Below are 15,266 nucleotides of genomic sequence, written 5' to 3'. Positions count from 1 at the left end.
CTGAACCCCTGCTGCCTGAACAGAGGAGGTCACTGCAGCTCTTTCACTGCATGAGTCACCCTCCGTTACCCTTCTGCTGCTTTTCAACTCCATCCACCCACACAGCCAGTTTCAATGATGATTGTGACAGAGGAATGCAGCTCGTCCTGTGTTTGACAGCAGTGAGGATCTGTCGGCGTCTGAATGTGCCGAGCGACAAGGCGAAGAATAAGAAAAGTTACCTCGGACTTTTTCCTCCAGCTGCCGTCTGGAGTTGAGGATCGGGTTCATGTCGGAGTGAATAAGCACTTTCTGCTGCTGGACCGAGGTCTGACATTCCTCCTTTAGTGCTGCAAGTCCCTCCAACAGTTCCTCCTGGACCAGGATGTACGCCGCCTCCACCGTCTGCGTACCATCAGTAAATTCATCAAAAACAAGATCAATTGCTCACTGCTTAACTAAAATGAAGTCGCTCCACATAAAGAATTAAGCGTTTTATAGCTTCAGCAGAGCTGCAGAATAATACTGGGAATGGCCCCGAGCATGAATGCATAATATATTGATTCAGATTTAGCTAGGTTACATCTGTGAGCCTGTCAGACTCTATCAAATGTAATGCTGAAACGTACATTTACATGGGTTTTAAATCGCTCCTCATAGGCCACTTTGCAAATTTTCATTGAGTTGACGCTGCAGGGAAACTGCGGCATCAGTCGTGGATGTGGCAGATGAAATTAACAGCTCGACTTACAGCAAACCAAACTCTCTTCTTCTCCGTCTTCTTGGCTTTGAGACGAGGCAGCAAGTCAACCTCAAGAGTCGGCAGCAGCTGCTCCATCACCAGGTTGGCCATCACCTACAAGACACACAAGCAGGACTAAAGATTATAATAAATATTTCAAGGGATCACTCAGCCTTTAAACGGTCTTAAATATATCAGGATACCACAATGATGTCAGATTTCTTGTTTTGTTTGAGTCAAATACCAGAGCCAGATCAATCCACTGGAGGGGCTTGGGGTGAGAAGTAGTTGTGGTCGGCTCAGATTTAGCTTATTGCATATTTTAATATATAAATAAAACAATACACTGCAGCACAGAAATGCCTCGCTAGGTTTGACTACATTTACAAACAGTGTCTCAATTAGAGTTTGTCCACCACAGAGCACTGACAGGTTTATTTTCACACTGTAAAATGTCCCACTTAATCTAAGGATCCATTATATACATATAAGTATTGGTGTCAAATATCCATTATTGGTCAGGCTATACTTTAAAATATCAAGCAAACATTTAGGTTCCTAGACATTTTTCACACGCTGTCAAGCCACACAAATTTTCTCAAAAGTGGTATAACTGATAAGAGACTCGGAGGGAATCAACTCCACCCGGCTGATTGACACCGCCGTAAACCGCTCGCGCTGTCACTTCAGGCAGCTGTTACGAGTGTTAAGGTAGCGTTTTTAGATGTGCAGGAAGTTTTGAACATGTGCAGAAAAGCTGCAGAAACACAGGAGCTATTAAAGTCCAGGAGTTTATAAGTAAATTAATAATTATTGAGTTGACTAAATCATGACTCAGCAGGGATTACATGACAAAAGTTGATCTGCAGGATAAACAGATCTGAAAGCAACACAATGACTGAGAGCTGCACTCACTTAGATTCTGGTATGGTTAGGCTAAAGAGTTTGAATGGTCACCTGCCACCTGAATTTTGTTTTTCTTTATATAAATAAAATCATCATAAACTGGTGCAGAAAATGTGTTAAATACTCAAAATATTTACATAAGTCAGTATTAAAGATTTTTTCAAAATAGTGTTCTCTTCTCATCTCTATCGTGTCTCGTAACACCTCTAATTACTAATGTAACCGAAATATCCAAAAGGAATTCCAACTGGATTTTGACTCGAGGCTCCTCAATGAGACGGAGTTTAAACATTTCAAATAGCTGAAATCCTGAATTTGCCCAGTTGGGTAATCCAACTATGGTCAAATAATTCAAACTAGAAAGATCTACAAAAATCTAAGAGCTGGATCGGCATCAAATACGGTGATGGGAAACGTGTACCAACCTCTCTTCTTTCAGCAGCAGTTCAGAGAGAGAAAATAAAATGTATTGAGTGTGAAAATCCACTATGAGAATGCACACACAGACTTAGGCCTCGACTCCTGGATGTCATATTCTGAGCATATGGCTGCACATGGTAACAGATACCATATTTGATTAATAAAATGAACAGTATGATTGTTTTTTTATAGTACTGAAACCGGGCCACTGCAACAAGGACTGAGTGTTAGTACAAGGGCCTCGCACTCTGCCATCTGAGATAAACGGCACCCCCTATCAACTTTGTTTAAAGAGGGCCTCTTTACAAAAAGTGCAAAGTTTACAGTAAAAAATAAGACCTTCTAGTAACATTACAGCTCGGTAAATACGTAATAGTGGGAAAATTGTTTGATAAGTTAATACCGTGTAATAACCAGGTAATAGCTTGGTATTAACGGATTTATCTGGGTAATAATATATTGAAATGTACCCAACAGGGTAAAAATGGTGGAACATATTCAAAGATAACAACAAAGCAAAACTATTACTACAGTAATATTTTGGTAACAATATGGTAACTTAACAAAAGGGTGTCTTTGAATTGAAAATTCTACTATGGTGCCATTAATGGGGTAATAACCTGATAATAATGAGCTACTATCAACCTAATACTTGCTAATTACCATATTATAATACTGAAATTCATCCTCCCTCATGTTTCATGATGTCCTGATTCATGGTTATTAAACAAACTACCACAGGTGTTTCCAGGTAACAAGTCACATAATCAAAAGTATAATTTGTACAATAGTACCTTTAAAAACAAAGAGGATTGTTTGGAACTGTCAAGTCCTGACACCTTGACTGATTTATAATCTTACAGCTGTGGTCGTTTCTGCAGCCATTGCGTCATTCATTCTTTTCATTTTTCAGCTCTGACGTGTGTGTGTGCACGTCAGACGAGAGCTATGTGCAAGAAAAAAAAATGAAAAATGCCGGTGAGTGAGTGCAAACATGTGTACTTTGGTATGTATTTTTACTGTATGTGTATAACCCGCTTACTTAAAACAGGAAATGTCTTACTTATTGCTAAAACAAATTGACTTTAAGTGTGTGTGTCTTCCTGCAGCAAGTCAAACTTCCTTTCACCTCCCAACTAGTTTTGAACAAACAATGCGAGCGGACAACAACACAATGGAGCATTTACAGTGTCGTTACGTGGGAGGATTCCTGCTCCGCTTTAAAGGGAACAGAGAGGAAAACAGCAGGAAGCACGGCAGCAGAGCAGAGAGGAACGCAACGAAGGAAGAAAGACAAACAGAGTGAACAAAAGCTGTCCTCCCATGTTTTCTCAGCCAACGTGCTCATGTCTTTGCTGCTGGAAGCCGAAGCTTATAGCAAACAGCGAGAGGATGCAAATGAGCCTTATTCGTACACGCCCTGCATCACTCCATCATGCAAATACACTGCGGTCTGTAAACAAGACAGTGGAAGCTTCTCTGTTGTTGTGTCTCTGAACGCCAGCATCATGCAGTAGATTTGAACGTAAGCAAATCACACTGAGGTTGAAAGGCTTTCAGCTTTAAAGACACAGAAATAAAAATAGCTTTGCTGGAAATCAGCAGCCAGATTAACTGTTTAGGTTCACTAGTAGACTCCTGTGTATGCACAAATATAAAAATATCTACAGTATATGCATTATTTTTAATCACAGAACAAAAACATGTAGCCACAAACTATCTGTAAACACACAGACATGAGATCGATATTTCATCTTAATTGGAAAGAAAGCAAATGATCATACTTCACAAAATGTTAAACTATTCCCTTCCTCAAAATATCAAACATGGACTGAACAAAATTATAAACACTTTTGTTTTTGCCCCCATTCGTCATGAGCTGATCTCAAAGATCTAAGACTTTCTCTGTGAACACAAAAGGCCTATTTCTCTCAAATATTGTTCACAAATCTGTCAAAATCTGTGTTAGTGAGCACTTCAACTTTGCCGAAATAATCCATCCACCTCACAGGTTTAGCATATCAAGATACTGATCAGACAGCATGGGTATTGCACAGGTGTGCCTTATGCTGGCCACAATAAAAGGCCTTAGGCTGGCCACAATAAAAGGCCAATCCAAATGTGCAGTTCCATCACACAGCACAATGCCAGGCATTGGCATGCTGACTGCAGGAATGTCCACCAGAGCTGTTGTCTGTGAATTGAATGTTTATTTCTCTACCATAAGCCGCCTCCAAAGGCGTTTCAGAGAATTTGTCAGAACATCCAACCGGCCTCACGACCGCAGACCACTTGTAACCACACCAGCCCAGGACCTCCACATCCAGCATCTTCACCTCCAAGATGGGCTGAGACCAGCCACCCGGACAGCTGCTGCAACAATCTGTTTGTTTGCATAACCAAAGAATTTCTGCACAAACTGTCAGGAACCTTCTCAGGGAAGCTCATCTGCATGCTCAACGTCCTCATCGGGGTCTCGACCTGACTGCAACTTCGCACAGCTGTCGAAGAGGAGTGGACCAACACTCCACAGGCCACAATCAACAACCTGATCAACTCTATGTGAAGGAGATGTGTTGCACTGCGTGAGGCAAATGGTGGTCACACCAGATACTGACTGGTTTCTGGACCCCCTGGAGTCCCTAAGTAACTTGTCGACAGGGTCCTACTGTCAACCGCTTTTACCAGAGTTTGTAGACAATCTGGATTTACAGTGGCGACTGTATCTAAAGAAGGGTTAGAGTGGGATATGGGGAATCAAAGGAATAAAATGAGCAAAGGTGGGAGACCTGCCTGTTTTTATTTTCTTTCTAACTTTATATTTCCCTGTTGCTTTTATGTTTTATGTAAAGTACTTAGAATTACCTTTTTGTTGAAATGTGCTATACAAATAAACTTGCCTTGCCATTAGTATAAACACACTGAAATACACACACATGCAACAACACATGTAGGGATGTCTGAGCGAGGGGGCTGCCACGTACTGCGGTGCCCCGAGCGGTTGGGGGTTCAGGGGCTTCTTCAGGTCCACCTTCGCCCAGGAGGTGACCTGGCACCTCCAGCTACAAGTCCCCACTTCGGATCTCTGTTCCGAGGCCCCAGAGAGCCAGCAGGCGGATTTAAATACGACCTAAACACACAACAAATGAGTTTGGTACGTACCCTGACATCACTTCCTATCAGCATGTCCCAGACCTCGTATTTGCCTTGGTCCTCTCTGTAGAGCTGGATGGCTTTGAGGAAGGCCTGCACTTCACATGTCTTCTTCTTCAGGAAGTCTGACAGAGAGGGAACAGACAACAAAACAAACACACAGACCGGTTAAAAAAGATTTAGTCCATTATGTATCCATCATAGTGAGTCGTGTGTGTGTGTGTGTGTGTGTGTGTGTGTGTTCACTGTGATGAAGCGCTGCAACGGGACATTAAATGCAACGCTTCATCAACTCGCCCGTCTGCAAAGAGCAGAGGTTTCTCCTTCAGCACGGCGCTTCGCATCAACATGATGAAACGACCCTCTCCGCCCCTCGCGGCTGGTGTGGTGAGAACTGTTGCCATGGCAACTGTGGTGGGTTTTCTTTAGAGATACCACATAAACAAAGCCTGTTGTTGCGAGTATCGAACACTCGTTCCCAGTAGGCTTTATTAAGGTTCGCAGTCTCATTGATTGAAGACAGCTGCTGATCCCAGCGCTGTTACTTTTACTCTAATCATGACTGCAACATGGGACACAATTAGAGTCACTAATGATACGTGTTACTATCTACTGAACTTTGAATGTTCATTTCTGATCTATAGGATACTGTAGGTAGGACCATATTATTCCCTGTTAGGGCTGAAACTAATGCTGTCCGCACACTGGAGGCCGGTCTGATTCATCGCTGGGGCGTTCCCGAGCAGAGGCCGACCCAAATGGTCCTGCAGTGTGAGGGGGTCTACAGACCGATTGTTAAAGTCGCCGACCGGAGTGGAGGCTCTATTATTTGTGAGGATTTTCGAATCTTAACAGATTTTAAAAACATTTCACAGACGTAATGACAGAATTAACTGATTTTTATTTTTTAAATAACAGGATCATTTGAGCAGATAATCTAGTGTGGGGCCAGCATTAAGATTTGAGCCTCTGATCAGAAACCCACAAACACCCAATGTCAGCGAGTGGACCAGGAAGTGTTCCCCAGCGTGTTGTGCATCTCTGTTCTATAAAAACGTGTAATCCACAGTTTGATTCTCTTCTTTTTGTTTTTCTGTGCAAAACACAGCACACACAAGGTCAACCAGCCTCCATGTTTGCTTCTGTCTGAAGTCACGTTTCATCACGAGAGAATCTGTGAGATCCTAAGTCCCCTCTGAAACCGCTGAGTGGCCTAGAAACGCCGAGGGTGTGGTCCTGCGTCTGGACTGAACCGTCTGGTTGAGATTAACATACACTTTCTGTCATTATGTCCGTGTTATCCCACGTTTTTTAAATCTGTGAAGATCTGAAAATCTTGTGTGCAACACGCATGACAATTCTTTTCATTATTGCTTAATCTACCTAGTTTTTTCTGGTTAAATCGATTACTTATTTAGTCAGATAATAGCTTAATGTTTACTTTCAATCCTGTTGTAACCAACCAACAGTCCAAAACCAAAAAAGTTTCTATAATATAAAGTGTCAGAAAACCAGAAAATCTTCACATTTGAGCAGCTGGAACCCCGATTATTAACACTAGTTTCCCAACATGTCAAACACCAGCCTTAAAACAGAAAAAGGCAGCTGCCATGGTTGTAGTTTTCTCTGAGTGCTGCTCCCATGTTTTTTGTTATGTAGAGTATTATAGCAGGAGATGGTAAACCTACTGTGGATTTTTGTATTTAGATGTAGCGAATCTTTTCTATTTCTGAGGTGTCGAAGCGTCTCACCATGGTTCTGGTGCCTGATGCAGTCGGACAGGATGGAGAGGAAGGCAGCTTGTGGGGCCTGTTGTCTGAAGCAGAAGTAGTAATCACTCCTGTAGGGCAGACGCAGGTAGACAGGAAACTGTCCCAGCATCCCCGACAGAGGAGGAGCAAAGTCCTCCTTCACATCTGAAAACAGAGAACATCACGTACTGTTAGAAGTCTACAAACACATCCATAGTTTTCTTAACACGCTGTTGAAGCTGAATCCTGAATCCTAGCCCCAGGTCATTACAAAACCTCCTCGACTCTGTGGTCGATTATTTGGTACTGTGTGGGTTTTACCATACAGAAGGTTACAAGACAGTAGTGTGGAAATGGAATTTATTATTTAACGTCTGTTCTAAACGTCCGTTTTCCTCACATTGAAGCATTAATACTTCACTCATCATTCTTCCTTCAGCTGTCCTTAACTGACTATCTGAGAAGAAAGAGATGCATGAGTGACTTCTGAGCTTTCATTTATAACGTTATTAGATTCTTACAGCTTCAGTGAATCTTCTACTTTGGAAATAATGAAACCAGATGAGACTTTGACCTCCGTCAAGTTGAGTTAAAGGTCAGCCTAACAGTACGAGCGTCTGATAGAACAAATGGCTCCACTCGGCTGCACGACTCTCTTGGCTGTTTATAGCAAATGCTTGTACAGATAGGTTTGGTGGGAAAAGCTCTCTTAATAAAACACATACATGAGGAATAAACCGTCAACATAGGGAAAAGGTTGGGGTGGCGGAGAAAGCAAACAGTGTTGACATGAGAGCCTCACAAGTGTCATGGTACAATGGCTGGGGTGTACACCTGAATATTTAAAATAACCCCCACCCTGGAAAGTTTTAAATCCGTAAAACGTACTTTTATTGCTTTGCTTTATTAATCGAGAATCAGAGCTGTGTGTTATTTGTTTTATAGTTCTAGTGAATCACTGGTCGTTTCCACGTCCTCGTCTCATCCAGTAGCCTATCGGTCCGAAAAGGTTCTGTGTCTGTCAGCGGGTCTGAAGGGGATACGACCACATCAGCAGAGAAATAACATAATGCACATCCGAGTATGGGCCAGGTAGACTTAAAATGGGAAGAGTGAGAGTGAGAGAGATTCTGAATGTGCAAAAAGTTTTGAACATGAGCAGAACACCTGCTGAAACACAGGAGCTATTCAAGTCCAGGAGTTTATAACAGAGTTAAAATTAATTCATTTGGCATAGAGGTGAAAAGCAGCCACATGCACAAATCATGACTCTGCAGGGATGATATTACATGAGAAAAGTTGATCTACAGGAGAAAATGATCTGAAAGCAGCACAGAATGACTGAGAGCTGCACTAACTTTAGTTATATATTGTGAATTGGCAACCTGCTGCTTGAATTTTGTGTTTCCTTTTACATAAATTAAGACATTTCAACCATAAATTGCTGCAAAAAAAAATCTAAATCTTCTGTGGAAGTCCACCCAGCACCCCACCTAATGAGGTGGTATTGTACTTTTTGGCTTTTCCCCCTCTCCTTTATTGAGTTATATACTTTTTTTGTGCATGTAACAGGTTTGCAAAGTGAAAAAGCCCAAAGAGAGTTCCCATCTTCCACAGAAAACTCTGAACTGCCTGAAAACAGCTCGTTTGTAGTCCAGCCGCTTCCCTTTCATCCTTGTGACGTCTCTTGCTCCAGTCCATGTTGCCAAGCTGGTCGGCAATGAATGAATATTGACTTTGCTTTTCATCTTTAAATGACTTGTGAGTTTGGCTGCTGAACGCTTTAAACGAAATTCCTGAGGATTGAGGAACCCTTCGATGGTTTCTGTCACAGAAGGCCTACTCATAAAATGCACTGACTTCAGCAATACCGAATCTCACTCCAAACTAAACTGAAAAGTTTGCAGCCCTGGGTTAATCCAGGTCAGCGCTCTGGTCTGAAGGAGGTATTATTCTGTCATGCAGTGAGGAGTCTGATCCCAGTCTCTCATGGAGAGCTTCACACGGCTGCCTGTTCAAACCTGCCTGCACTACAGAGGAAACCGGTTCCACAGCTGGACACTCAGCACAGGGACGGGTAGGATTAAAGGATTATTTAACTGAAAGCCCATGTTATCAAGCACTCAAGCCTGTAAGCTTGAAAGGTGGCGCTGAAAACTGTTTTGTTTTCAAAGTAGAACAATTTAAACTAGATTTCATGCCAGAGTCATGTGAATTTAACTAAATAAACAGTTAAACTACAAAATGTGCAGCAAGATCAGTAAGTCCTGCTTTGACTGTGTCCTAAACAATGTTCTCACCAAATCCCTTCAGTGCTCCTTGCTCCCACAACTCCCACCTGAGCTGCTTTTAGATTTGTTGAGCACCCGTGGGAGTTTATTGTTCAAAATCACAGTAGGAAACACTTCAAGTTTCTCAACTCTTACATTAAGACACAAGTTTTAAACAACAGATGATGGTATGTAAAAAAAAAAAAAAAAAAGAGATATTATCTTCAATCAGGTGCAGCATCAGAGCTGCCAGAGCATTTGCTTTTTTCAATTTAAATGACAGATGGTATCAATTAAGATTAAGTTTGAGTCTTTTGAAATTGGAAATCTATACGTCTATATTCTATACTATCTAATCATTTTCTTTTTAAAAACCATAACCTACATATTTTTGAAATTAGAGAAATATATTTAAGGAGCTTAACGTGATCACAAACTTGATTACTTTTTATTGCAGCATTAATTCTGCATTTTGTTACAAGGTAACATGTTTCTGCGGGTTAATCTGTAAAGAAAATAAATAAATTAGATAAAAATTTAAATAGTAGGAGTTTAGAGGTTATGGTTTCCTCATTCTTTTTTATAATCCGTGACAAACTAAGCACCAAGGGAAAAATCCTCAGTGCTGCGCCAAGCATATCTTTATGACAACAAGTTGTGTGTGCAAACAGCCAAATTTCAACATTACGTGTGAAGTTCATCATCTGCAGAGGTTACCGTCAGTAGATTCCTGTCTGTTTTGAAAAACAGAGGCTGAAATGACCCTGATAATTGGTGGGTGATTAAATACCTGCAGGGACATTCTGTGTACTGAAAAAGCAAATAAATTTTTCAGGAGCAGGACTTCAAAGTCCGCAGCCACATCAGTGGTGCTGTGATGTCTATTGCACAACAACAAACTAAACAGAGAGATCATTACTACCATCTTTGGGAAAGTTCAAATCAAATCAAATGGATCCATCCTCCATCCATTTAGTAGATCTCAGACTGACAAAGGCTTGTCTCGTAGCCTTCACATGTTAGCCCACAACAACAGAATTATAATTTTCCTGTGTGGATGATAGTAAGAGTCCCCATCACACAAATTTTATTTAATTTTTCATATCATATTTAGGGCCACCATGGGCAGAAGACTGTTCGGTCTGACACCAAGTAAACATATCCATTAGTTTAGATTTTGGCTGTGAACATGCTAACATTAGCATATTTATTATTAATTATGGATGTAACGTGCTGTCTTCAGTGGTGGAAGAAAGTACAAATAGCATGGAATCTAAAAATACTTATTTCAAGTTAAAGTCCTGAATGAAAAATAGTAAAAAAAAAAAAAGTATTATCAGTAAAATGTACTTTATGTAGAAGTGTTCGAATAAAACAACATTTTATAACAATATGTGCAATTTAGTAGTAAAGTGCTGCAACATATCATGTTAACATCAGTTTGTTTTTTTATTTAGGAACTATAGGTATCAAATAAATGTACTGACAAAAAGTACAACATTTCTCTCTGAGATGTAGAAGTAGAAAGTAGCACCAACAGTTAGAGTTGCCATTAGGTGCATTTGACATCATGCGGCGCTGCGCAGCGCTGACTTAACGTGATGCATGCTGGACTTAAAATAAGGCTTGCTTGTTAGAAATTGTGTCCGACTGCATTGAAACCACATGACATTGAAACCACGTGGGAGCAAGGCGGCTGCAGCAGTTGCTTTTGTCCGGCTGCACAAAGTTGGAACCACCTTTTGCCTGAGATCAATGACTGATCTCGCGGCATTTTTCTTTGGAAATGCCGCGAGATCAGTCATTGATCTCAGCGCACAGTAAGCTCACGCAGGTAGAATGTGTCCAACTTGACGGCGCCGTTTTTATTCCCCGCCCCTGTAGTCACCTGCAGCTCACGTTAGACTATCAAGTCAAGTATTTATATACTATAAATATTGCTCAATGTATGATAAGATTTATGAAGTCTGCTACTCACTGGTATCATCGGGGAAGCACTTGTCCACCATGGCCATGTACGCCTCCTCTGTGGTCAGAACGGTGCCCCCTGTAGGCAGCAGCTTTTGGCGTGGAGGAATTCCTTTGACAAACGTCTGATGAAAGACAGACAGAGGAAAAACAAAAATAGAGGGTAAGAGGACAACAACAATAAAAAGAGAGATTTATATGCGAGTGTATACAAGGTGGTGGGTTCAGGGTCGCGCTCACCTCCAGGCTGTCGTGACATTCCAGGCAGTAGTTGGCTCTCACCACCACGTACCTCTCCTTCCACTTCCTGGTGTCATCAAAATAAAGGACGACATCCTCATACAGCACCTTGCCCTCCTCAGGAGCCTCCTGGTAAACACACATTAAATTCGCCTATTTACAAATCCTTTCTAACATTTATACATAACATTGATAACTATGTCTAGACTACAACATAAACTCAGCAACTGTTCTGATTAGGATGATTATTAAATTACGGTCATTAAAGGTTCGGTTCAACCCATCCATCCATTGTCAACCGTTTATCCTGTGTACAGGGTCGCGGGGGGCTGGAGCCAATCCCAGCAGACATTGGGCGAAAGGCGGGGTACACCCTGGACAGGTCGCCAGTCCATCGCAGGGCCAGACATAGACAAACGATATCACGCCCGATAGCTTTTCATCCCGCCTTCGAGGGTAACCGAGCTATGAACACAACCCCTTTTCAGAGTAATGGAGAGACTTCTTCTTCTTTAAATGTCTCTCTTCAATTCTGTGAGCAGCACATTAATGATACGAGCAAAGAGAGGAAATAACTCTGCTTCTCTGGTCTGCACATGTCTGAACGTGAAAGCTCAGATACGCTCCCATAGGGCTGGGCAATATCACAATAATGATAATTATCGTGATCTAATTTTCCTCAAACAAAAAAATATTTGACATAATGTTACTCGTGCACATTTGATGAAAACAAGATTTTATTGTAGTTGTTTTGGATGTTCTACCTCAGATTTATTAAGTTATCCACTGTTTGGTATCAAGTGTTTGTTCTGACCATAAAGAAAAAGTTTAAAACCACCATTAATCTGGTTTCTTTAATCTCCACTCAGGAGCAAAAATCAGCCTTTAAACTTTATCGTGATAATTATTGATAACATTTTTTACTGCGATTACATGTATCTGTATCACCCTGATCTATGTTCGCGTGACACCTGTTTATAAATGCGTGTAGTTTATTACATTTATCTGAGTCGACCTGCAGTTACCCATAAGACCTTTCTCCGCGTAGGTTGGCAGAGACGTCTTCGTGGATCTTCAGATGAGCATAATTACAGCTTCAGTACTAAAAGTTTGTTTTAACGGTGAAATCTTAAAATGCACTCAAGAACTAATGCTGGAACAATGAGGAAGTTAAGACACACAATAATTATCATTTATGAGACAATTTAAACAACAAACCAGTTTTGAACCTAGACCTTTTTATAAATTCATTCACAGGTGTTTCCTGATTAGATATTGGGGACAAAAGGTGGAATAATATATTATAATTATGTCTGGTTTCTTGTTTTCTAACAGTCCTTTCTTTAGTGAGGGAAAACACTGCCCCTGAGTCTGTCTTTGTAATTTAGGTGACCTGACACTTCCCTTCTCTGTCTGGCTCCCCCACAGCTGGATAACATCACACCTGCACCTGCTTATTGGTGCACCTCTTCTGCAAACCTGTAACCAAACCCTCTGATTCATTAGACTCATTTTAAAAGAGCGGCTGTGCTCTTTTTCAGGGGTCTGGGACCAGGTGAAACGTTCAGACACGTACCCTCTGTTGGAGCAGCTGTGTGATCTTCTCTTTGTGCTGCTCCAGCTCATCTTCCACCTGAGCGAAATGAGCCACAGAGAACTGCTTCCTGTAGTACGGACTGAACTCCTTCAGCTTGGCCTCAGCCTGGCCTGCAGGGAGACGGAGAGAACAAGAGGACACTTGTTAGTTTAATTCACTTACCGGTTTTATTGGGAAATAAAAAACTTTAAAAAGCACAGATTATGCTCAAGGATGGTGTTGAACACCGAGTAACAGCTTAAGCATAGAAGTAGGCCCTGGTCGGATTTCAGACCAACAATGAGCTTCTCTAATGTGGACGTGTTGTTACAGGTAGAGGATGAAACAAAGTCCAGTCTAAAGTATTCTCAAACACAAAGACACCATCTTTGTACTCGCTTCAGAGCAGATTACACAAAGAAGGTTACATAGGTTTTGTACCTGGTTCCACGCACCAAGGTAGAGATGAGACACTCATTTACTTGATGGGAAATAAATTAGCTATTATTTTGGAGTCAGTGACTCCCGCATGACTGAGGTGGGGGCAACGGTGCAGAAAATTAAAGTTGACTGAGTCATATTTGGGAACAATAAACACACAAAAGTGCTCTGAGGCCAGCAAGACTTCCAACATTTAGGGCAGATTTATTCATAAAGCAAAACCACATGGTAAAGTACATGCTGGACAGACAGAAGGAAAGAAACACACACACACACACACACGTCAGTCGTAGTCTCAAGTCGTCATTGCTATTGTAAAAACTCTGCATAGGCAATGTTAAAGTGCATTTTTTTATTAATATTAATCTAGACATTGGGAGAAACTAAGAAACTAAAGCCCGACTGAGAAATCAGCTTTCCAAATACATCGTATCTGTGTTTATAACAGTAGATTAGTGTTGTAGTCAAAAGCGCCCAAACCAAGACCAAGTCAAGACCGAGACCAGAGTTGATCGAGACAAGACCAGTTCCCCACATTACCTGACACACAATAAAATGTGTAACGAGCTCATAGGTACTTCTCAAACTGATCTGAAATATATAAATACTTATTGAAACACCCACATACAAACACTAAGAGATGAAATCGACTTAACCATATTTATTCAAACACTCCTTTCCTATTCTATTACCGTCGTGGGGAGGGGAGACAGTCGTTAACAGGAACAACACATTTTTAATTAGTGTTGTTGGTTGCAGTACGTTTTACATCCAATCAAAGTTTGGATGTTAACAAATAAATCAGACGATGCACAAGCAATTTATTGATATTCCCAAAGTTATGGTCTTGAAATAAAATCCTGAGTCCTCAATGTCCGAGACAAGACCAAGACCATCACATCAAAAAGTGGTCTTAAGACCGGTGTCGAGACCAAGACCGGTCTCGAGTACTACAACACTACAGCCGATAAATGACAGTTAAAAAAGAAACAGACATACAGATCCTTCAGTCATGTTATGAGTGTTGTTGTTGCATAGTTTGTCCACCAGATTGCGCTCTCCAACACATGTTTGGAACGGCACCACAAAACACAGCAATCAGCTGACATAATCAGCTGTACTTTTGTCCATTTTCAAGTCCTTTTTATAACTATTTTTAAACTGCATTATGTCATGTTATCTCATAACTACACATAACAGATGTTAGGGATAATCTTTGTTTATGTTACTAGTGCAATGCCCGTTCACAGGGTCCAATGTGGCTCCTCCCTGCACTTTTTAGATGCAGTGCCGTGTTTGTTCAAAATGTGCGTCTCACATTGGTTTCACCTACAGCACTGAACAACACTGAAACAACACGACAATGACGGAGACGCTGCTAGATATTCAGCGTTTCCACAGAACTTCATAAAACTCGTCTAACTCAGTTTCAACAAATTTGTTTGTCAAAGCTGAGCAGCTCGCTCTTTACTGTAGCTTATTCAAGGTTTATTCATTCTGAACGTACCAAATGCGACACTGCGCTCCCCACAGCAACAGCTCTCGACATTATCAAAATATAAAAACAGACACGCAGAGATTCATGCCTTTATTAGAGAGATGCATTTCTCAAAAGAAGGGAAAAAAAGATTATCGGCCGATATATCGGAATGCCAGATTTTAAAATCCTTAAATGTTCTCGGTCAGGCTCTAAAAGAAACATACATAGATCTTCTAAAACTTTATTTGGCTCCCCTATATCATCACAGTTTGATTTTCTTTTCAGCTTCCGAAGAGAGGACATGACCGAAGAATTTGGAAACCACCGCTTTAAGTCATTT

The 15,266-nt window shown here is 41.1% G+C and overlaps 1 protein-coding gene across 1 annotated transcript in view; it reads right to left on the bottom strand.

Moving 5' to 3' along the window:
* The window catches only part of niban1a (niban apoptosis regulator 1a), a 40,435-nt gene that overhangs the window by 7,294 nt on the left and 17,875 nt on the right, over positions 1–15,266 (bottom strand). The window contains exons 2-8 of the mRNA XM_038714974.1: positions 13,006–13,136; positions 11,430–11,558; positions 11,200–11,314; positions 6,952–7,116; positions 5,210–5,325; positions 731–835; positions 222–384 (exon numbers count right to left, since the gene is read on the bottom strand). Of these exons, the coding sequence (XP_038570902.1) occupies positions 222–384; positions 731–835; positions 5,210–5,325; positions 6,952–7,116; positions 11,200–11,314; positions 11,430–11,558; positions 13,006–13,136 (924 nt within the window). The remainder of the gene's footprint in view (positions 1–221; positions 385–730; positions 836–5,209; positions 5,326–6,951; positions 7,117–11,199; positions 11,315–11,429; positions 11,559–13,005; positions 13,137–15,266) is intronic.

Source organism: Micropterus salmoides, unplaced genomic scaffold, assembly GCF_014851395.1.
Source record: "Micropterus salmoides isolate LMB-PRFRI ecotype aquatic unplaced genomic scaffold, ASM1485139v1 Ms_hic_scaffold_13, whole genome shotgun sequence".
Classification (NCBI taxonomy): Eukaryota; Metazoa; Chordata; class Actinopteri; order Centrarchiformes; family Centrarchidae; genus Micropterus; species Micropterus salmoides.
The sequence above is the reverse complement of the archived record's forward strand: the minus strand, read 5'-3'. Positions and strand labels throughout refer to the sequence as shown.